General features: G+C 26.0%; 1 protein-coding gene and 1 long non-coding RNA gene across 6 annotated transcripts; one reads left to right on the forward strand and one right to left on the reverse strand.

The window, feature by feature from the left end:
- The first annotated feature begins 84 nt into the window (after positions 1-84).
- Positions 85-26,721, forward strand: myo (growth/differentiation factor myoglianin). 5 transcript variants are annotated; one of them, XM_086826675.1, is made up of 6 exons: positions 1,140-1,693; positions 2,155-2,192; positions 3,783-4,705; positions 15,644-16,086; positions 16,243-16,491; positions 26,104-26,721. In XM_086826675.1, exons 2-5 carry the CDS (start codon positions 2,185-2,187, stop codon positions 16,246-16,248), a joined length of 1,380 nt encoding a protein of 459 aa, XP_086682801.1. In that variant the 5' UTR covers positions 1,140-1,693; positions 2,155-2,184; the 3' UTR covers positions 16,249-16,491; positions 26,104-26,721. The 5 variants fall into 5 exon arrangements, with proteins under 5 accessions (XP_086682798.1, XP_086682799.1, XP_086682800.1 ...); XM_086826671.1 differs by lacking the exon at positions 16,243-16,491; XM_086826672.1 differs by lacking the exons at positions 2,155-2,192; positions 16,243-16,491 and having other exon boundaries at positions 85-1,693.
- Positions 21,196-22,569, reverse strand: LOC147644549 (uncharacterized). Its single transcript, XR_015270325.1, has 2 exons — positions 22,421-22,569; positions 21,196-21,287 (listed from the first exon to the last, which is right to left on the reverse strand). It is a non-coding gene; the product is annotated as an uncharacterized LOC147644549 (long non-coding RNA).

A 26,721-nucleotide genomic window follows, 5' to 3' on the forward strand; every position in this document is an offset into this window, starting at 1 on the left:
ATTTCACAACATTGCGTACTTTTTATTTTATTATTTTTTAGGTTTTTGCCTATTTATGGTCTCCATCTAAATGAAAAGACTGCTATGAAAGCATTATTATTTTTTAAGTTTGTGTGCCTATTTATAATCTCTAACATATTGAAAAATTACAATGGATGCGTAGTTATATTTGTTTTTAAGTTTTGTGCTTTAAATATTTAAAAAATATAGAAATATATAATCACTATGTGTTTGAAGTTTTCACTCATAAATAAACTAATAGTACAAAGCTTTTTATTTATCGCAATTTTTTTGCAAAATTCATCGATGCATCGAACCTCGATGTTTTGTTTGGCGATGTTTTCCGAAGCTTTTTGATATTTTTTTATACCGATATTAAGTGATGCATGGTTGGTTATTTTGAAAACATCGACGGACATCGACATCGAGATTTTCCGTCGAACTTGCATCACTACAAACCACATCGGAAACATAAACAAAAGAGGTCGAGTGTGAATCAAGTGTGACCAAACAACATACCTAAGGATTTTACCAAAACTAAATGTAGTCCCGTTTGTTATGCTAATTATTAAATCTATAATATGGGCACCTTTACATCATAAAGTTAACGATAGATTAATAAAGGCAATTGATGATGGACATGGTAGTTTATATATGTATACGGGATGGCCCTGGCAAAACTGGTAGGCAAATACATACATACATTATTTTAAAGACGCTCTACGGCTGAATAGGCATTTAAATAAATAAAAAAATCTGCCTCCTAAAATCATAATTTGCACAATGAGGCATACATGGATAGTACTTGGAAGATCTAGCAATTGTTGACGATCATGCAAACCATACTAACCACAAAAATTAATAATGGTTGAGAAAGCGGAACATTTTCGCCATTCAAAATATAATACATAATTTTAAATTAGATGGTACACTTCATTGAAATATTAAAATAAAGATGAAGCAACACATTATAATAATTATTATTAGATGTATTATTAGGTGTGCCTGAGTCACAATTTACTCTAAAAGTTGGCTTTGTAGTAATCGTGCTTAAAAGCTAATCTAACCAAAACTGTAGAACGGAACGAGTTGGTCAGTTAATTGAATAACCATGGGTTTTTTACCGCGAACCTTTTAGAAATATTTAAAGGTGGCATTCCGAAGATCACAAAAATCAAAACTGAGATGTTATTTTAGTTTAAACGTCTTGATAAGACGATCCGTCTTGACGCATTGAACTGTTCAGGAAATGAATTATTTCAATATATTTTATGTATTATAAAATAATCTGTAGTCTGTGGGCGGACTACTGACTTTAAAACCGACTCTTAGGAATTCACTCTTACTTCGTTATCAAAGTACACAGCTGATCAGCTGCTCAGTTCCATCTCGACATCCACAGCACGTAGCTGCAAGCCCACCTACTGACTCAATCTACCTTAAATTCTCCCGTTTTTTCGGTACTTTATGCGCAAGTTAAAAACAAAAAAATATTAATGCTAACTATGTGCCACTTGGCAGTGAATAATAATCGTATTCATTTGAAAATAAGCAAAATATGTGCGAAATTGTTTTGCAACATAAAACAAACATAAATGAAATACACATAAAAATAGAATTTTCTATATATATATATATGTATAAAATATAAATAAATACCCAAATAAATATCAAAGATACATATGTAAAATAGGTATGTTTCTTCCTTTTCAAGTAATTTGTTATCGCTAAAATTGTATAGTTGTATATAACCATTTGAACATAAGAGTACATATAGCAAAGCCATTATGCACAATTGCTATATTGTTTGCATATATTTATGCGTTACATATTTATGTGTTGCTCTGATTATGTTTCTTCCTGCATACAAAAGAAGGCAATACTGACTGCACTTTTTTTAGTGAACCGAAGTTCAAGAACGACCACAAAAAGTGTACTATTATGTTTATAAATGGTTTTAATTGAATACATTAGAGTGGTCGGTCATCAAGGGAGACCGAAAGAGTGACTCGAGTGAAACCTGTACATACAAATATATACCAACTCTATTAGAGTCATATTAATTCAGATTTTTCAAATTGGGGTGGTCATTTTACTTTTCCATAATTTCATATATATTTTATAATAATTAAATATTTTCTTCAACATAAATAGTTAAATAGTTATTGTCTAGCCGTGTGCTGAATGTTTGGGTAGGTATTCTTATTATATTTTTATATTTACTAAATGAAAAATATAAAAACATTTTTTTCAAGGTCATTGATTTTTTTTGTTTCTTGTTCCCTTGCAAAGGATATTACCTAAGACACTAGAGTCTTGAAGATAAGTAACGCCAAACAATTTTTTGGACACGAATTTTTCGTGCTGGCTTTTGGACTGGCTTCAGGCTCTCTTATGTACATTTAGTTCAATAGCCAGTGAGAGCGCGCTCTACCCTGCTGTACCGCATGTCATCAAGAGGCCACTGTCATCAACGCGCCGACTGCCACTTCTACCGAGTTGACGCTCTGCCTACGATACATTTACGACGGTAGTCTAGACGGCAGTACCATGGCCCGGCCGTTGATGAATTGTTGATGAAACGTCGATGAATTGTCGATGAATTTGTTAATGAATTTTTGATGAATCATCGATGAGTTATTGATGAATTTGTTGATGAATTTGTTGATGAATTGTTGATGAATTGTTGATGAACCATCGAATAATTGTTGTTGATGACAGCCTAGAACATTCCCATTTTAAATTCATCAACATTTTGAATGACCATTCATCGATAAATCATCAACAACACCGCCTTGACTGTTGATGAATCGTTAATTACCCTGCAGTAACGCATGTCATCGACTGTCATCAACGCGCCGACTGCGACTTCTACCGAGTTGACGCTCTGCCTACGATACATTTACGACGGTAGTCTAGACGGCAGTACCATGGCCCGGCCGTTGATGAATTGTTGATGAAACGTCGATGAATTGTCGATGAATTGTCGATGAATTTGTTAATGAATTTTTGATGAATCATCGATGAGTTATTGATGAATTTGTTGATGAATTTGTTGATGAATTGTTGATGAATTGTTGATGAACCATCGAATAATTCTTGTTGATGACAGCCTAGGACATGCCCATGTTAAATTTATCAACAATTTGTATGGCCATTCATCGATGAATCATCAACAACACCGCCTTGACTGTTGATGAATTACTGATGACTGGTACTCCAGGGTAATTCATCAACAATTCATCATCAATTCATCGATGTTTCATCAACAAATTTCTCAACGGCCGGGCCATGGTACTGCCGACGACTGCCGTCTAGACCACCGCCGTAACTGTATCGTGGGCAGAGCGTCGTAGTAGAAGTCGCAGTCGGCGCGTTGATGACATGTTGATGACAGTGGCATATTGATGACACGCGGTACTGCAGGGTACTGATGACTGGTACTGCAGGGTTGTTCTTGTGTTTTTTCATACAAGCAAGCTCATTTTATTTTTAGATTTTTACGCTCTCAACTTTGTGAGAGTTGCAAAACGAATGTATGGTCGTTACGCATCTTAATGACTCTGATGCCTTTGGTATTATTATGTCAGTAGGAACGCAATGTAGCGATTGGGATATACTGGCCCCTACAATGTATATACATACATACACATGTACAAACATTATAAGCATCTTATGACAGTTGCCGTATATTATTATACCTGATTCGGACAGCCGAAGTCAGCTTTTTTTTTGTTGTATTTAACAAAATGTTTCACAATTCTTGCCTCTTTTATAACTAGAGAACGATTTCATATGCAAAAAATCATGAAATACAACACTTACCATGGTTTGAAGAACGTATGCCGAACTTTTGATTATTATAACAAAAATGAGAGCTCAATTATCATTTTTAAGGCCACTTACATAAGATTAAAAACCAATCTTATACATTATCATATCTATGAATGCAATGAAATTAAAAAAAAAAATCGAATGACATTTAAAAATTCAAAAAAATACCACCATATCCTTGTGAAACGATGTTGGGCTGTCGTTGTGCTTTTAGTGTTGGCGACTACACATATCGCCTATGGTCAAACACAAGGTCTTCAAATTTCTACTAGCGACCATTCAAATGCTAATAAAAATATATCTTTTACGACTTCTCCGAGAAAGGACGATTACGATCAAATTGTGAAAAAGGACACGGCCATTAACCAAATAAGTGTACAACAAAAGAAGGTGTCTGTATCCCATCAAGGGGTTTCCATTTATCACAATTCCTTACTCAATATAGAGAGTATGCTTCATCGTCAGTTGCGTGAGAAAGCGAAGCTCGACAACCTAGAATCGATTAAAATGCATATACTCATGAGATTAAATTTAAAGATACTTCCAAACATAACAAAACCCATCTCAGTGCCACAAAACATATTAGATAATTTTTACAAAGATTATAACGTATCAACGGCAAAACATATGCCGAAAACTGAAGAAGCAAATCTCAAAGAATTCTCAAAATCTGCAATAAAAGATAGTGCAAAGACACACGATATAAATGATGAAAATTCTTCATCGCAAATGCAAGCAGATGATGGCAATACTGTTAATAAATTTCAAAACTATTACGATCATAATCAAGACTATTTAACTTATGATAGCGAAAAAGAAAAATACGACAACATTCTTTCCCACATTAGCAGCATATATATATTTCCAGAACGTAAGTATGGTCTAAAATCTTAATATCTTAATATCTTAATATCTTAATATCTTAATATCTTAATATCTTAATATCTTAATATCTTAATATCTTAATATCTTAATATCTTAATATCTTAATATCTTAATATCTTAATATCTTAATATCTTAATATCTTAATATCTTAATATCTTAATATCTTAATATCTTAATATCTTAATATCTTAATATCTTAATATCTTAATATCTTAATATCTTAATATCTTAATATCTTAATATCTTAATATCTTAATATCTTAATATCTTAATATCTTAATATCTTAATATCTTAATATCTTAATATCTTAATATCTTAATATCTTAATATCTTAATATCTTAATATCTTAATATCTTAATATCTTAATATCTTAATATCTTAATATCTTAATATCTTAATATCTTAATATCTTAATATCTTAATATCTTAATATCTTAATATCTTAATATCTTAATATCTTAATATCTTAATATCTTAATATCTTAATATCTTAATATCTTAATATCTTAATATCTTAATATCTTAATATCTTAATATCTTAATATCTTAATATCTTAATATCTTAATATCTTAATATCTTAATATCTTAATATCTTAATATCTTAATATCTTAATATCTTAATATCTTAATATCTTAATATCTTAATATCTTAATATCTTAATATCTTAATATCTTAATATCTTAATATCTTAATATCTTAATATCTTAATATCTTAATATCTTAATATCTTAATATCTTAATATCTTAATATCTTAATATCTTAATATCTTAATATCTTAATATCTTAATATCTTAATATCTTAATATCTTAATATCTTAATATCTTAATATCTTAATATCTTAATATCTTAATATCTTAATATCTTAATATCTTAATATCTTAATATCTTAATATCTTAATATCTTAATATCTTAATATCTTAATATCTTAATATCTTAATATCTTAATATCTTAATATCTTAATATCTTAATATCTTAATATCTTAATATCTTAATATCTTAATATCTTAATATCTTAATATCTTAATATCTTAATATCTTAATATCTTAATATCTTAATATCTTAATATCTTAATATCTTAATATCTTAATATCTTAATATCTTAATATCTTAATATCTTAATATCTTAATATCTTAATATCTTAATATCTTAATATCTTAATATCTTAATATCTTAATATCTTAATATCTTAATATCTTAATATCTTAATATCTTAATATCTTAATATCTTAATATCTTAATATCTTAATATCTTAATATCTTAATATCTTAATATCTTAATATCTTAATATCTTAATATCTTAATATCTTAATATCTTAATATCTTAATATCTTAATATCTTAATATCTTAATATCTTAATATCTTAATATCTTAATATCTTAATATCTTAATATCTTAATATCTTAATATCTTAATATCTTAATATCTTAATATCTTAATATCTTAATATCTTAATATCTTAATATCTTAATATCTTAATATCTTAATATCTTAATATCTTAATATCTTAATATCTTAATATCTTAATATCTTAATATCTTAATATCTTAATATCTTAATATCTTAATATCTTAATATCTTAATATCTTAATATCTTAATATCTTAATATCTTAATATCTTAATATCTTAATATCTTAATATCTTAATATCTTAATATCTTAATATCTTAATATCTTAATATCTTAATATCTTAATATCTTAATATCTTAATATCTTAATATCTTAATATCTTAATATCTTAATATCTTAATATCTTAATATCTTAATATCTTAATATCTTAATATCTTAATATCTTAATATCTTAATATCTTAATATCTTAATATCTTAATATCTTAATATCTTAATATCTTAATATCTTAATATCTTAATATCTTAATATCTTAATATCTTAATATCTTAATATCTTAATATCTTAATATCTTAATATCTTAATATCTTAATATCTTAATATCTTAATATCTTAATATCTTAATATCTTAATATCTTAATATCTTAATATCTTAATATCTTAATATCTTAATATCTTAATATCTTAATATCTTAATATCTTAATATCTTAATATCTTAATATCTTAATATCTTAATATCTTAATATCTTAATATCTTAATATCTTAATATCTTAATATCTTAATATCTTAATATCTTAATATCTTAATATCTTAATATCTTAATATCTTAATATCTTAATATCTTAATATCTTAATATCTTAATATCTTAATATCTTAATATCTTAATATCTTAATATCTTAATATCTTAATATCTTAATATCTTAATATCTTAATATCTTAATATCTTAATATCTTAATATCTTAATATCTTAATATCTTAATATCTTAATATCTTAATATCTTAATATCTTAATATCTTAATATCTTAATATCTTAATATCTTAATATCTTAATATCTTAATATCTTAATATCTTAATATCTTAATATCTTAATATCTTAATATCTTAATATCTTAATATCTTAATATCTTAATATCTTAATATCTTAATATCTTAATATCTTAATATCTTAATATCTTAATATCTTAATATCTTAATATCTTAATATCTTAATATCTTAATATCTTAATATCTTAATATCTTAATATCTTAATATCTTAATATCTTAATATCTTAATATCTTAATATCTTAATATCTTAATATCTTAATATCAATTAATATCTTAATATCTTAATATCTTAATATCTTAATATCTTAATATCTTAATATCTTAATATCTTAATATCTTAATATCTTAATATCTTAATATCTTAATATCTTAATATCTTAATATCTTAATATCTTAATATCTTAATATCTTAATATCTTAATATCTTAATATCTTAATATCTTAATATCTTAATATCTTAATATCTTAATATCTTAATATCTTAATATCTTAATATCTTAATATCTTAATATCTTAATATCTTAATATCTTAATATCTTAATATCTTAATATCTTAATATCTTAATATCTTAATATCTTAATATCTTAATATCTTAATATCTTAATATCTTAATATCTTAATATCTTAATATCTTAATATCTTAATATCTTAATATCTTAATATCTTAATATCTTAATATCTTAATATCTTAATATCTTAATATCTTAATATCTTAATATCTTAATATCTTAATATCTTAATATCTTAATATCTTAATATCTTAATATCTTAATATCTTAATATCTTAATATCTTAATATCTTAATATCTTAATATCTTAATATCTTAATATCTTAATATCTTAATATCTTAATATCTTAATATCTTAATATCTTAATATCTTAATATCTTAATATCTTAATATCTTAATATCTTAATATCTTAATATCTTAATATCTTAATATCTTAATATCTTAATATCTTAATATCTTAATATCTTAATATCTTAATATCTTAATATCTTAATATCTTAATATCTTAATATCTTAATATCTTAATATCTTAATATCTTAATATCTTAATATCTTAATATCTTAATATCTTAATATCTTAATATCTTAATATCTTAATATCTTAATATCTTAATATCTTAATATCTTAATATCTTAATATCTTAATATCTTAATATCTTAATATCTTAATATCTTAATATCTTAATATCTTAATATCTTAATATCTTTAATATCTTAATATCTTAATATCTTAATATCTTAATATCTTAATATCTTAATATCTAATATCTAATATCTTAATATCTTAATATCTTAATATCTTAATATCTTAATATCTTAATATCTTAATATCTTAATATCTTAATATCTTAATATCTTAATATCTTAATATCTTAATATCTTAATATCTTAATATCTTAATATCTTAATATCTTAATATCTTAATATCTTAATATCTTAATATCTTAATATCTTAATATCTTAATATCTTAATATCTTAATATCTTAATATCTTAATATCTTAATATCTTAATATCTTAATATCTTAATATCTTAATATCTTAATATCTTAATATCTTAATATCTTAATATCTTAATATCTTAATATCTTAATATCTTAATATCTTAATATCTTAATATCTTAATATCTTAATATCATATTAATATCTTAATATCTTAATATCTTAATATCTTAATATCTTAATATCTTAATATCTTAATATCTTAATATCTTAATATCTTAATATCTTAATATCTTAATATCTTAATATCTTAATATCTTAATATCTTAATATCTTAATATCTTAATATCTTAATATCTTAATATCTTAATATCTTAATATCTTAATATCTTAATATCTTAATATCTTAATATCTTAATATCTTAATATCTTAATATCTTAATATCTTAATATCTATTAATATCTTAATATCTTAATATCTTAATATCTTAATATCTTAATATCTTAATATCTTAATATCTTAATATCTTAATATCTTAATATCTTAATATCTTAATATCTTAATATCTTAATATCTTAATATCTTAATATCTATATTATATCTTAATATCTTAATATCTTAATATCTTAATATCTTAATATCTTAATATCTTAATATCTTAATATCTTAATATCTTAATATCTTAATATCTTAATATCTTAATATCTAATATCTTAATATCTTAATATCTTAATATCTTAATATCTTAATATCTTAATATCTTAATATCTTAATATCTTAATATCTTAATATCTTAATATCTTAATATCTTAATATCTTAATATCTTAATATCTTAATATCTTAATATCTATATTAATATCTTAATATCTTAATATCTTAATATCTTAATATCTTAATATCTTAATATCTTAATATCTTAATATCTTAATATCTTAATATCTTAATATCTTAATATCTTAATATCTTAATATCTTAATATCTTAATATCTTAATATCTTAATATCTTAATATCTTAATATCTTAATATCTTAATATCTTAATATCTTAATATCTTAATATCTTAATATCATATTAATATCTTAATATCTTAATATCTTAATATCTTAATATCTAATATCTAATATCTTAATATCTTAATATCTTAATATCTTAATATCTTAATATCTTAATATCTTAATATCTTAATATCTTAATATCTTAATATCTTAATATCTTAATATCTTAATATCTTAATATCTTAATATCTTAATATCTTAATATCTTAATATCTTAATATCTTAATATCTTAATATCTTAATATCTTAATATCTTAATATCTTAATATCTAATATCTAATATCTTAATATCTTAATATCTTAATATCTTAATATCTTAATATCTTAATATCTTAATATCTTAATATCTTAATATCTTAATATCTTAATATCTTAATATCTTAATATCTTAATATCTTAATATCTTAATATCTTAATATCTTAATATCTTAATATCTTAATATCTTAATATCTTAATATCTTAATATCTTAATATCTTAATATCTTAATATCTTAATATCTTAATATCTTAATATCTTAATATCTTAATATCTTAATATCTTAATATCTTAATATCTTAATATCTTAATATCTTAATATCTTAATATCTTAATATCTTAATATCTTAATATCTTAATATCTTAATATCTTAATATCTTAATATCTTAATATCTTAATATCTTAATATCTTAATATCTTAATATCAATATTAATATCTTAATATCTTAATATCTTAATATCTTAATATCTAATATATAATATCTTAATATCTTAATATCTTAATATCTTAATATCTTAATATCTTAATATCTTAATATCTTAATATCTTAATATCTTAATATCTAATATCTAATATTTAATATCTTAATATCTTAATATCTTAATATCTTAATATCTTAATATCTTAATATCTTAATATCTTAATATCTTAATATCTTAATATCTTAATATCTTAATATCTTAATATCTTAATATCTAATATCTAATATCTTAATATCTTAATATCTTAATATCTTAATATCTTAATATCTTAATATCTTAATATATTTAATATCTTAATATCTTAATATCTTAATATCTTAATATCTTAATATCTTAATATCTTAATATCTTAATATCTTAATATCTTAATATCTTAATATCTTAATATCTTAATATCTTAATATCTTAATATCTTAATATCTTAATATCTTAATATCTTAATATCTTAATATCTTAATATCTTAATATCTTAATATCTAATATCTAATATCTTAATATCTTAATATCTAATATTAATATCTTAATATCTTAATATCTTAATATCTTAATATCTTAATATCTTAATATCTTAATATCTTAATATCTTAATATCTTAATATCTTAATATCTTAATATCTTAATATCTAATATCTAATATCTTAATATCTTAATATCTTAATATCTTAATATCTTAATATCTTAATATCTTAATATCTTAATATCTTAATATCTTAATATCTTAATATCTTAATATCTTAATATCTTAATATCTTAATATCTTAATATCTTAATATCTTAATATCTTAATATCTTAATATCTTAATATCTTAATATCTTAATATCTTAATATCTTAATATCTTAATATCTTAATATCTTAATATCTTAATATCTTAATATCTTAATATCTTAATATCTTAATATCTTAATATCTTAATATCTTAATATCTTAATATCTTAATATCTTAATATCTTAATATCTTAATATCTTAATATCTTAATATCTTAATATCTTAATATCTTAATATCTTAATATCTTAATATCTTAATATCTTAATATCTTAATATCTTAATATCTTAATATCTTAATATCTTAATATCTTAATATCTTAATATCTTAATATCTTAATATCTTAATATCTTAATATCTAATATCTAATATCTTAATATCTTAATATCTTAATATCTTAATATCTTAATATCTTAATATCTTAATATCTTAATATCTTAATATCTTAATATCTTAATATCTTAATATCTTAATATCTTAATATCTTAATATCTTAATATCTTAATATCTTAATATCTATATTAATATCTTAATATCTTAATATCTTAATATCTTAATATCTAATATCTAATATCTTAATATCTTAATATCTTAATATCTATATTAATATCTTAATATCTTAATATCTTAATATCTTAATATCTTAATATCTTAATATCTTAATATCTTAATATCTTAATATCTTAATATCTAATATCTTAATATCTTAATATCTTAATATCTTAATATCTTAATATCTTAATATCTTAATATCTTAATATCTTAATATCTTAATATCTTAATATCTTAATATCTTAATATCTTAATATCTAATATCTAATATCTTAATATCTTAATATCTTAATATCTTAATATCTTAATATCTTAATATCTAATATCTAATATCTTAATATCTTAATATCTTAATATCTTAATATCTTAATATCTTAATATCTTAATATCTTAATATCTTAATATCTTAATATCTTAATATCTTAATATCTTAATATCTTAATATCTTAATATCTTAATATCTTAATATCTTAATATCTTAATATCTAATATTAATATCTTAATATCTTAATATCTTAATATCTTAATATCTTAATATCTTAATATCAATATTAATATCTTAATATCTTAATATCTTAATATCTTAATATCTTAATATCTTAATATCTTAATATCTTAATATCTTAATATCTTAATATCTTAATATCTTAATATCTTAATATCTTAATATCTTAATATCTTAATATCTTAATATCTTAATATCTTAATATCTTAATATCTTAATATCTTAATATCTAATATTAATATCTTAATATCTTAATATCTTAATATCTTAATATCTAATATCTAATATCTTAATATCTTAATATCTAATATCTAATATCTTAATATCTTAATATCTTAATATCTTAATATCTTAATATCTTAATATCTTAATATCTTAATATCTTAATATCTTAATATCTTAATATCTTAATATCTTAATATCTTAATATCTTAATATCTTAATATCTTAATATCTTAATATCTTAATATCTTAATATCTTAATATCTTAATATCTTAATATCTTAATATCTTAATATCTTAATATCTAATATCTTAATATCTTAATATCTTAATATCTTAATATCTTAATATCTTAATATCAATATTAATATCTTAATATCTTAATATCTTAATATCTTAATATCTTAATATCTTAATATCTTAATATCTTAATATCTTAATATCTTAATATCTTAATATCTTAATATCTTAATATCTTAATATCTTAATATCTTAATATCTTAATATCTTAATATCTTAATATCTTAATATCTTAATATCTTAATATCTTAATATCTTAATATCTTAATATCTTAATATCTTAATATCTTAATATCTTAATATCTTAATATCTTAATATCTTAATATCTTAATATCTTAATATCTTAATATCTTAATATCTTAATATCTTAATATCTTAATATCTTAATATCTTAATATCTTAATATCTTAATATCTTAATATCTTAATATCTAATATTAATATCTTAATATCTTAATATCTTAATATCTTAATATCTTAATATCTTAATATCTTAATATCTTAATATCTTAATATCTTAATATCTTAATATCTTAATATCTTAATATCTTAATATCTTAATATCTTAATATCTTAATATCTTAATATCTTAATATCTTAATATCTTAATATCTTAATATCTTAATATCTTAATATCTTAATATCTTAATATCTTAATATCTTAATATCTTAATATCTTAATATCTTAATATCTTAATATCTTAATATCATATTAATATCTTAATATCTTAATATCTTAATATCTTAATATCTTAATATCTTAATATCATTAATATCTTAATATCTTAATATCTTAATATCTTAATATCTTAATATCTTAATATCTTAATATCTTAATATCTTAATATCTTAATATCTTAATATCTTAATATCTTAATATCTTAATATCTTAATATCTTAATATCTTAATATCTTAATATCTTAATATCTTAATATCTTAATATCTTAAATCTTAATATCTTAATATCTTAATATCTTAATATCTTAATATCTTAATATCTTAATATCTTAATATCTTAATATCTTAATATCTTAATATCTTAATATCTTAATATCTTAATATCTTAATATCTTAATATCTTAATATCTTAATATCTTAATATCTTAATATCTTAATATCTTAATATCTTAATATCTTAATATCTTAATATCTTAATATCTTAATATCTTAATATCTTAATATCTTAATATCTTAATATCTTAATATCTTAATATCTTAATATCTTAATATCTTAATATCTTAATATCTTAATATCTTAATATCTTAATATCTTAATATCTTAATATCTTAATATCTTAATATCTTAATATCTTAATATCTTAATATCTTAATATCTTAATATCTTAATATCTTAATATCTTAATATCTTAATATCTTAATATCTTAATATCTTAATATCTTAATATCTTAATATCTTAATATCTTAATATCTTAATATCTTAATATCTTAATATCTTAATATCTTAATATCTTAATATCTTAATATCTTAATATCTTAATATCTTAATATCTTAATATCTTAATATCTTAATATCTTAATATCTTAATATCTTAATATCTTAATATCTTAATATCTTAATATCTTAATATCTTAATATCTTAATATCTTAATATCTTAATATCTTAATATCTTAATATCTTAATATCTTAATATCTTAATATCTTAATATCTTAATATCTTAATATCTTAATATCTTAATATCTTAATATCTTAATATCTTAATATCTTAATATCTTAATATCTTAATATCTTAATATCTTAATATCTTAATATCTTAATATCTTAATATCTTAATATCTTAATATCTTAATATCTTAATATCTTAATATCTTAATATCTTAATATCTTAATATCTTAATATCTTAATATCTTAATATCTTAATATCTTAATATCTTAATATCTTAATATCTTAATATCTTAATATCTTAATATCTTAATATCTTAATATCTTAATATCTTAATATCTTAATATCTTAATATCTTAATATCTTAATATCTTAATATCTTAATATCTTAATATCTTAATATCTTAATATCTTAATATCTTAATATCTTAATATCTTAATATCTTAATATCTTAATATCTTAATATCTTAATATCTTAATATCTTAATATCTTAATATCTTAATATCTTAATATCTTAATATCTTAATATCTTAATATCTTAATATCTTAATATCTTAATATCTTAATATCTTAATATCTTAATATCTTAATATCTTAATATCTTAATATCTTAATATCTTAATATCTTAATATCTTAATATCTTAATATCTTAATATCTTAATATCTTAATATCTTAATATCTTAATATCTTAATATCTTAATATCTTAATATCTTAATATCTTAATATCTTAATATCTTAATATCTTAATATCTTAATATCTTAATATCTTAATATCTTAATATCTTAATATCTTAATATCTTAATATCTTAATATCTTAATATCTTAATATCTTAATATCTTAATATCTTAATATCTTAATATCTTAATATCTTAATATCTTAATATCTTAATATCTTAATATCTTAATATCTTAATATCTTAATATCTTAATATCTTAATATCTTAATATCTTAATATCTTAATATCTTAATATCTTAATATCTTAATATCTTAATATCTTAACATCTTAATATCTTAATATCTTTATATAATCTTATTAGGAAAAAATTTGTTTTTTACTTAATACTGGGATTCAAAGTTTTGTAGCATTAAATTTAAGTTTCACCGTATGGCATCCATTACAAAAATTTTGATTTAATTTTTATTTAGTTTTTAAGTAAACACAAACTGATTATGATTATGATCATTTCGATTTCGATCTTGGTTGCTTTTTTATATCTAAATATCTAATTTTAAAGTTTTGTATATCTAGAGTAAATTTCATATTTGTTTAATTTAGAATTCCAGCCACACGCCCGAAACAATCGAAATAGAAATAAACCGAAAGCCGATTTTCTGCGATTTAAAATTGCCAATAGTTATACCGACTTATCCTATGTTACACTTCATCTTTATCTACGCGGATGGGACTGGATAAGCACACATCAGCCAGAACTCATCGAAGAGATCGAAAAGCAACAAAGCAAAGATATAGTTGTAACTATTTACCGGGCTGTGAGACGGTCAACTAACTCAAGTATTACACATAAAGCCAAAATATTCGAATTTCGACAGAGGATTCCATCGGGACTAGGAGAATGGGTGAATGTTGATTTGTTGAAATCCTTATTTAATGTTGATCGTGGAGGAAATAAGACTCAGGAGATTCTAATCAAAGGTGCTGAGTTCTGGATGAAGCCGTTAGTTGTGACCACTGATTACGCGACATCTAAGAATCCATTGGTAAGACAAGGGTGGAAAGGATAATTATGGTAAATTCTGTGCAAAGTGAGCAACTAAAAAAAGATTGTCGGCGAATTAGCTAAAGTTAGCTTTATTTAAATACAATATAACATGTGATCAATTCATTGTAAGTTTTTTGTTGAAAAATATTTACAGGCGTAGGAGTTATAGGGAATCTCCGGAATCACCTCAAAAAGCTAAAGTGCACAGTGTATAACAACACAGAAACATCCGATACAACAAAAATATAATTAGGGTATTCTCTATACGGCTAAATAACTGAATTACAGAATATATCGAGATACTTAGTCGATATTTTCAGCCGCATAGGAAACGACCCAAACAAGTCAACAAATGAACTTTTGAACATCTATTGTCAAAAGTTTCGAAATGTAACCAATCGAGGTAAATACCGCTAAAAAGCAAGAAAACGCTTTTGGCGCTATTATTAAGTAATTGTAGGTACGAGTTGCTTTACTTGACGAATATAATAATACTGCCTGTTTCAAACCATTGGGTGAGCTAATACCCTTTCAGGGTATTATAATTTCAGTCAGAAGTTTTCAACGCCGTGAAGGAGTCATCTCCGACCATATCATGATCATTATCAAAAGTCGAGTATACCTAGCTATGTCCGTCTGTCTTTCTTTCCGTCTATCCATTTCTACGAAAACTAATCCTTCAATTTTTGAATCTAAATAAAACTTTGCAGTTAGTCTTCTATATACTCTAGTAAAATTCTTTCCATTCGTTCTGCAGTTCTGTGCGCGTTTTGACATCAGTTGCAAAAACTTTACGTTGCAGACTAGTGTCTATTTGGGCGGTATGCGTTAGTACAACTTACAAGTCTATATTTATACCCTTGCGGGGTATTATAATTTTAGTCAGGAGTTTGCAACGCAGTGAAGGAGGCACCTCCGACTATATAAAGTATAGATATTCATGATCAGGATCAACAGCCGAGTCGATCTAGCCATGTCCGTCTGTCCGTTTCTACGAAAACTAGTCTCTCAGTTTTGAAGCTATCTGAATGAAACTTTGCAGTTTGTCTTCTATATACTCTCACTCGTATATATGTCGGAACGGGCCGGATCGGACGACTATATCAAATAGCTGCCATAGGAATGATCGAAAAATTAAAAAAAAAAAAAATTATAACATTTTTAGTTTTCAACAGAATTTGATCAAATTTGAGATATATATATTTCATATTATTCTACAATTTTGTGTAAAATTTTATGAAAATTGGACGACTATATCATATAGCTCCCATAGGAACGATCGAGAAATTAATTCAATTAAAAAGTATAACATTTTAAGTTTTCAACAGATTTTCATCAAATATGAGATATAGCCATTTTATTTTAATGTACAATTTTGTGTAAAGTTATAAAAAAAACCGGACTACTATATAACATAGCTGCCATAGGAACGATCAAAAAATGAATACAATTAAAAATTATAACGTTTTCAGTTTTCAGCAGATTTTCATTAATTTTGAGATATAGCCATTTTATATCAGTCTTAAATTTTGTGTCAAATTTTATAAAACTCGGACGACTATATCATATAGGTGCCATACGATCGTTAGATGTGGAGCAAAAAGGCAAATCTGTGAATGTAAAACTGAAAATATAATATGTATAGGTGAATGAAATGAAAGCAGCTATTACTTCATTGTTTTTTAATATTAATATATATATTTTATATTGCATGGATTCCTAGTCATCGAAGTTCTATCTGCAAGGGTATATAAACTTCGGCGTGCCGAAGTTAGCTTCCTTTCTTGTTTTTTACTATCATTGATTTCGATTTGGCCGTCAAATTAGTGAACTGCCGGTTTACATAATTAATAAACATTCCCCGGCTTTTGGGTCACCTTTAAAAACATTGAACTTTGTAATTTCGTTGCTTTCGAATTGTTGTAGAAAGAGTTCTTTGATAACTAATTAGAATTCCCCATGTGCTTTTTTCACACTACATTTTAAGTCGACTGTAAATCATCGTGGCCGAACGTTGGTAGGGTTAGAATGTTTTCGCTTCCTTTCGTTTCCGCACTTTTCATTAACTTTAAATTTCTATTATGCTTCGGTGTTCCATTTCCGGAAGTGCACAAAGGCGATCATTGTACTCAGTTTCGGATGGAGATTACCTATAAGGACTCCCGGCGTTACGGGCTGTGCGCTTTCTCGGCTGTCACATCTGTCTCTCTTTCTATCTCCAGGAACTTATAAGTTAACAGAAGTTTGTTCGCCACTGGCTTGTTCCTTCTAGGTGGTAGATGAGCGGCGGTTGCCACTGGTTTTCTTCTTTCTAAGTGTTAGAAGGGAGATACTATCTCCGTTGTACCTGCCCCCTTAAGGGTTACATACAGTTAGAATTAAAAAAAATCGATTTTTTTAATTTTACTTTCTTAATGTATATACATTTAAGAATATACACACAGTTTCATTTAGTTTCGGAGAATGTTTCCTGAGTTATAGGTAAATTTGAAAAGGCGTTTCAGAGTGCTCTATGTAAAGTGCATTCCAAAATGGTGTTTTCAAAGTCGGTGACCAACATTTCTCAAAATCGACTAGCCCAATTAATCTCAAATTTTAAAACGACCTTCTTAGATATATTTTTTAGTAATTAGTCGAGGATTTTGTCCCTTAATAAATAAATTATTTTTTATAAGCAATTTAAGGCCGAAATTTCGGTGAAAAATTTATTTTTTTTTTTTTGCGAAATCGTCATTTTGTCAAAAAAAATATTTTGCTTATTCCTTCGATTAATTACTAGATTTGACATTGGCTTTTTAATTTCGGATGAGCTCCCGGAGATCAGCTATAACTCTTTTCCAAATAAATATTTTTACTAGCTCTAAGTCTTAAAATACAGCTAAAAGACACTATAATATGCGTATAAATTTTTGGATCAATAAATTAAAAAGTTTCTTTAGAAAACACTCTGGAAATTTTTGCTTTTTTCGACCCTCTAACTTTATGTAACCCCGTAAGGCAGAATTACCTATTATATTAAATAATACTAACGGCGATGGCCGGAGTAGTACTTATGAGAATTAGCTCTTTATTGGGGTACTTTGAAAACAGAACTGGACTTATGGAATGATCTTATGTCTAACATAAGCTCACAGGCGCCACGCAAATAGGTTGTGTTTGCCGTCTGTGCAAGATCGTCCGGCCCATTGCTAGGTCAGCAGGTTGGCCGGTGCGATCTTGTTAACATAACTATGGTCAATGACACTGGTCTTTATAAGATATTGAAATTTTGTATATATTTATTTTCATTTTATTTTCAGATAGTGATAATTCTGTGTGGTCCGCAATAATAAGCATACACGATAAAAGCCATTTTGAGTGCTTTTCTTTTCAATTGGATAAACATAGTTATGTTGCACTTCGCGAAATTTCGTTTTATAAAAATATATATGCATGTCTTCTTATTGATTTCACTTTTAACTGCATCGTTCATAGTTTTTCATTTAATTTCATCCAAAATCCATCTGTAAACTGCTTTTTTCGACCTATTATTTTCAAGTCAAACATTAAACAGAATGACATGACTAAACTCAAACGTTCCTAAAATCAAAAATTTTGGGGAGAACATTTAACTATATTTAACAAAAAACAAAATTAGGCGCAACTTGACGGAGAGTTAGTTTCTACTCCACAATTCACAAGTGTGTTAGATCACATTATCCAGATCAAGAGACTTTACAAAAACAGTTCACAAATAAATAATTAACACATATAACGATTTTGGGGTTACAATTATACATACCATCAGCTATATTATCCATAATTAACTTAAAATATTTTGTTTTACTGAGTCACTCAATTTTACTTGCAAAGAGCTAGAAAAACACGTGCTCTTTTAATTGTGAAATCACCTACTTGTTGCTCACTATTGTATAAGTTGCTACACTACAGTAATTTACAATACATTCAGTCAAAATGAAAAAAAAAAAAAAAAAAACCTACGTGTAGATCGAACTTTGCAGCCCTGGTCAAAGCTTAAGGCTGGCATAAGATACTTTTATCGATGGATTTGTGCTAGTTAATGTATGTACTTTAAGATACCCTGCAGTACCGAATGTCATTAATAGGCCACTGTCATCAACAGTCATAAACGCGCCGATTGCGACTTCTATCGAGTCGACACTCTGCCCACGATTCAGTTACGACGGTAGTCTCGTTGGCAGTCATCGACAGTACCATGGCCATTGATGAATGTTGATGAATCTTCGATGAATTGTTGATGAATCATTCATTAATTGTTGATGAATTGTTGTTGATGAAAGCCTAGGACATGCCCATGATAAATTCATCAACAATTTGTATGGCCATTTATCGCTAATCCATCAACAACGCCTTGGCTGTTGATGAATCGTTGATTTATTACTGATGAATCGTACTGCAGGGTAATGTAACCAAAATCCGTACTCGTTTCTATGAAAATTTCGACTTTATGCCAAAAATTACGCGATTTAGCCCAATGTGCAATGACGAGCACAGAACAAAAGGCAAGGAGTACAATATGCGCGACGGAGGCGTATACTTATTTACAGTTTTAGAGTTACAATTTTACATTCATAGTGTTGCATTTTCATCAATGTCTAACGATACAACCGAAAATTTAGAATGATGTAAAATGTCTATATCTTAAATTTAATGAAAATCCGGTGGAAACCTGAAACCTTATGGCTTAAATTATAACACCCTGCAAGGGTGATTTAAAATTCTCAAAGTAAAAGCTAATAGTCGAATTTCTTTATTGTTACTTATACTTCTTTCATCTCCTCAATCACCTCAAAACGCGTTCTCCGGAGTGGTCTCTCGAGTTTAAGGAGAATGCAGTGATTGCGGAACGATATGCGTCGAAGTGTTTCCAGATGAAAATTTTAAATTTGAAATTTCCACCCAAAATTCGAGTTTTCTCGCTAAAGTACGGTATGGAGAGGGTAAAACTGTTTGCGAGCGCGAAAAAGTTTATTCTTTTGAGGTGGGACCGCTTTTTAGACTACTTTTTCGGCATTTTTGGAGGGCAAATGGTTTACTGTCATACTTTGTTCACCCGCCCTATTCAAAACTTTAGACACGTTCAACATTTTATGCTAGGTTTTTTTTTTATTAATATTTGTTCTAAAGCCTTCCTTGGTCAACTCCCACACGTCTTGATATGGCATTGGGACTCCAAATCTGCAATCAAAATAATTGTAACATTTTCTAGAAGATATGAGCACTCAAAGTTCAATTTTTTTTTCGTATTTTTTTGCAACATAAAAAAAAATAAATTGTAAATTGGTTAAGCTGCGACTCAAAAACGTAAGGAAGCACACTTAACCAACTCAGGATAAAAAAAAAAACAAAAAATGCACGCAAGCGGTTCAGTGCTAAAGCACGGTATGGATCGGGTAAAACACTGTTTAATATCAGTGAGAGAGATGAGAAAGGCAAATAGTTTAAAATGGCCGTAAAAGATGAATTTATAAGTTCAGAAGTGGTGATAGATTTAATATAATTAAATTAGAATAAGGAAATACAATATATCGGGTTTTTGGCAAATATATATTATTTTGTAAGAAAGAGGGTAACCTTGAAGAGAAATATAAATTAGAAAGATGTAGGCCAGCAAGGACAAAATGGGACAGCTCCACAGCCCGTCTGACCAAGCTTAGAGATCTCGATGCTCCAAATTCTTTCATTAATCGGACACCTATCCACCAGTATCGAGTCATCAGAGTTCCTTGTACAGGTATTCCAGATTGCTTTCATATAGACACGTCTGGGAGCGGTCCAAGGGAGGCACCATCGCTGTGTCCGTCAATTTTTTCATATATGATTTTATTTTAATTTTGGTGGTGAACGAGGTCTCTTTACAGGATTCTGGGTATTTGCCAGCTGCTGTACGTTTTCTTTGACATTATCACCGCTATTGTCTATAAATGAAATAGTTTCGGCGTCCTCTAATGCCGCGTTAAGTGCTTCTACTAAATCCAAGCTGTCTTCATCGTCATTACTAGAGTTACCCATGAGTTCCTCGTCCGTTTCAACATCATTGAACAAATCCAGCAACTGTTCATCGGTCAACTCAGATAATTTAAACCGTCTACGCATTCGACCTGCCATTTCGGTTTGTCTTCAATAAGAAACCATTTAATAAACAGAAACAAACAAAAATTGCATGCAGTTGTAAAATAAGCGGTGTTTGTAAAAGGTCTCGTGGTGTCCCAACAGTGCCTCAAGGCACTTATCACAATTTCACCGCTGAAACGCATTATTTGTATGAAGTTGCATATATGCAACTTGATTTGTATAATATAATAACTTACCTTCATGAACAATCATTTTTATTTGGCTGATTTTGAAGTTATTTCACTTTTATTAATTAACACAAACACACTACGCATCACACAGCAATTTTTGCGAGCGAATGCATGATGCATGTAAATAACACGGAAAAAGTCCCGTTTTAAAGCTTCGGAAAGCTTTCAAAGCTTCCCTCATAAGCTCACATTTTTATTGTGAACTGACAAATAGAATTCAAACTATTAAAAAGTGTTTCGCATTTTAGACAATACAAATTAAATAATAATAGCCTTGAGGCACTCTTGGGTATTAGAGGGTTAACGCGGCCTTGGTGAAATATCCGGCTGCGGCTCGTCTACTAGTAGTGTGAAAAGGAAGCTAAATTCGGCACGCCGAAGTTTATATACCCTTGTAGAAATTTAGAATAATATAAAATGGCTATATCTCATTGACTAAATTCTGTTGAAAACTGAAAATAATATAATTTTTTTTGTAAAAATTTTCCGATCATTCCTATGGGAGCTATGATATAGTCGTCCGATCCGGCCCGTTCCGACATATAAACGAATGAGAGTATATAGGAGACACTACAAAGTTTCATTCAGATAGCTTCAAATCTTAAAGACTAGTTTTCGTAGAAACGGACAGACGGACATGGCTAGATCGACTCGGAGGTGTCTGTCCGGTTCGATCGCTGCGACCCGCTCTTGTTAACTGAGCGCAGCTATGCCATCCGTTTCCGAGCAACTTTTTTTCGTCTTAACTAGGGAGCAGCGCGGACAACGCTATTGGTTGAGCCCGATATATGGTGGAAAAAAGGTTCGAAAATTATTCTCTTTCTCCAGCTAGGCTTCCCAACTCCTTCAAATCTAAACGCTGATCGGAATGGGCGCTGACTCCCGCTTTCTTTTTTGGTGCCCTAGCACCAAATATGGCGAATCACGCCACGCCTCGACGCCAAGATGGAGCGCCAACAACAGCAAATAATCTAGACGCCAAACTAAGTGGCAATTATTAGGCAGTTAGGGGCAGCCTAATATGCCTTAATCGAAGCTTACCCGATCTAGATCCAGCGCCGATGAAATATTCAATTTTCTGATACTGTGTTTTTCACTTTTTTTAATTCTTTAGTTTTGTGGGCTTTGATAGCCACCACCTGAACCGTTCTCGTGGACTCTCAGAATTAAACAGCTCTAACCGAGCATGGCTATCGCCGATGGACCGCCTTAGGCCCGACTCGGCTTTCTCTCGGTCCCTTATCCGGAGAAATGACAGTTGCTTATGTTGCCTCTTTTACTTCGAACAAAACGCTCCCCAGCATTCCTATAGCCCAGTCCTAGTTCGGACATCTGCTATGCAGATGGCGCTAGCTACCTGCTTCACACCCAGAGGGCGCTAGGGAAGGCTTCTACAAGCGCTGCAAGATGCACGTGAGAGCAAGGGACTGTTTTATTAATATTTGTGTTCTTTTTTCAAGCCGCTCGAGAAATGTGTTCCGACAGTAATTTTTTTATTTTAAATTACGAAAAGGCCTTTAAAACAGTGCAGACGAACAGCCGTTTTTAAAAAATTGCCTCCCGCGCTCTCACTGCTTTAAAACGTTGTTTTACCCTCTCCATATCGTGCTCAAATCGATATAATCAAAATATTTCGTTTTTCCAGATAGAAAAAATACAAAAAATAATAAATCAGGATGTGCTCGACTATTTGGCTCTCTTTCTCACTTGCAGATCCTGCAATTCCTTTAAAATTTTAGATCCCTCCAAGAAGAATAATGTGCAAAAAAGTGGAATTCTAAAGTTTATAAATTTAAATTGGTAGAGAAAAATACAATATTTTAGGAGTACCTAAGGAGAAATAGTAAAAATATTGTTAAAAAAGCTGTGGGCATCTATATATATTTACCTCTCTTTTTCACTTGCATGTGAGTGGAATTCAGAAGTTGATATTATTAAATTGGTAGAAAGAAATACAATATTTTAGGAGCATCTGAGGAGAAATAGTAAAAAAAATTGTTAAGAAAGCTGCGGGAATCTTAGACAAAACGGAACAGCTTCACAGCTTGCCTTTCCAATCTAGATGCACGTGGCACATGTGATGCCATGAATGCTATTGGAATTCGACTGCCAGCTTTATCGGGGCTGGTCCGATGGGTAATATTGCCACTGATGTTTTTTCCTGCACAGGAAACCGATCCCCCTTACCTATTGGATAATCAAAGTTGCAAGCAGCCGCCAGCATGCACGCCAATCGGAACAAATGTTTGGGTTATTAGATACAGGCTCTAATAGGTAAGGGCAGACCGGTGTTTAGGTAAGGACATGGTGGGGCAAGTGACCATACGTCTGTACTCCTTCGTCATACCAATCGACTCAGCCCAGGATAAAGCTAGCATCGAGATCGTCAATGCGACAAGAGCTATCCCATTTTGTCCTTAATGGCCTACGGCTTTTTTATTAAGTTTATACTATTTATCCTCAGATCCTCCCCTCTTTCTTGCATAAATCCCAAAATATTTTAGTTGTCTTTACCAATTTAATTACTTCTGAATTCGCCATAATTTCAAATATCTAAAGAAGGTGCAAATGAGAGCGAATGGCAAATAGTCAGAACAATCTGTTTATTAATTTTTTTATCTTTGTTGCACTCGCTCGGGAAATATTAAAAGTGTGCCGCCAGGAATGTCCTAACGCCATGCCACAATCTTGTTATACCCTTGCAGGGCATTATAATTTTAGTCAGAAGTATGCAACGCAGTGATGGAGACATTTCCGCCCAAATAAAGTATATACATATATTCTTGATCTGGACGAAAAGCCGAGTCGATCTAGCCGTCCGTCTGTCTGTTTCTACGCAAATTAGTCTGTCAGTTTTTAAGCTATCTGAATGACACTTTGCAGTTCGTCTTATATATACTCTCTCGGAACAAGCCGAATCAGACGAATATATAATATAGCTGCCATAGGAACAATCGGAAAATTTTTTCAAGAAACATTATAACTTTTTTAGTTTTCAAACGGATTTTATTACATTTTAGATGTAGCCTTTTATTTTATGTGTAAAATGTTATGAAATCAAACTACTATATCATATATGTAGTTGCCATAGGAACGATCGAGAAATTAATACAATTAAAAATTATAACTTTTTCAGTTTTTAACAGATTTTTATCAAATTTGAGGTATAGCCCTCTTATATTGTTCTACAATTCGATTTTCATTTTATAATAATCGGACGACGGTATCATATAACTGCCATCCAATTGATCGTTAGATATTGAGGAAAATGCAAAACGTGGATATAAAACTGTATATATAGTATGTATAGGTGAATAAAATGAAAGCAGGCATTATTTCATTGGGTTTTATTAATTATATTAGCTACTAGTGATCGTAGTTCTATCTGCAAGGGCATATAAACTTCGACGTGAGGTTAGCTTGCTTTCTTGTTTTTGCTTTTATGTTTTCGAAGAGCCATTCTACACCATTTGCCGTTTACTCTCTCTTTTCACTCTTAAACAGTTTTACCCTGTCCGTAACGTACATTTGTCAAAACTGCATTAGTATCATAAGGCCGTTAACACATTCATTATTGTTTTGTTACAGGTAGTTAAGAAAAGCTTTTAACGTTTAAATACATTAATAACTGGGCTTTCCTTATTTAATAATTATTTTTAAATTAAAAAATTTTTGTTTCCAATTTATAGACCGTTCATATAGAAGTTGGATCCCAAAAAAAGCATCGAAGAAAAAGAAGTGTGTTTTTGGATTGTACAGAAAATGATCACGATATGCGTTGCTGTCGTTATCCGCTCAAAGTTAATTTTACCAGCTTCGGATGGCACTTTGTGGTTGCGCCAACTTCATTCGATGCATTTTTCTGCAGTGGCGACTGTAAAGTTGGTTACTTAGAACAATATCCGCACACGCATTTAGCAGCATTAACTACTTCCGCCACACCGTGTTGCTCGCCAACAAAGATGAGTTCCTTAAGTTTATTATATTTTGATGACAATCATAATCTAGTTTTAAGTGTTATACCAAATATGTCTGTCGAAGGTTGCAGCTGTTCCTAAAAAATGAAAGTTGAATGTTTTTTGGAGATCAATTATTAAAATAATAAGATATTTAACTGTATACAAATATTTAATGTAAATAAGAAATCTATAAAAGGAAAATGTATTTATTCTTCAGATAAAATAAAGTAGGTTTAGTTAAATTAGACCATTAAGTTTAAATCGCCACTTAAAGCTTTGCTTGTGCCACTGTAAATATTTCAACAAAAAATAAGAAAATTAATAATAAAATAAAAAAAATAAAACAAA

Source organism: Drosophila serrata, unplaced genomic scaffold (genome assembly GCF_035046125.1).
Source record: "Drosophila serrata isolate PLE 108 unplaced genomic scaffold, ASM3504612v1 contig_160, whole genome shotgun sequence".
Taxonomy (NCBI): Eukaryota; Metazoa; Arthropoda; class Insecta; order Diptera; family Drosophilidae; genus Drosophila; species Drosophila serrata.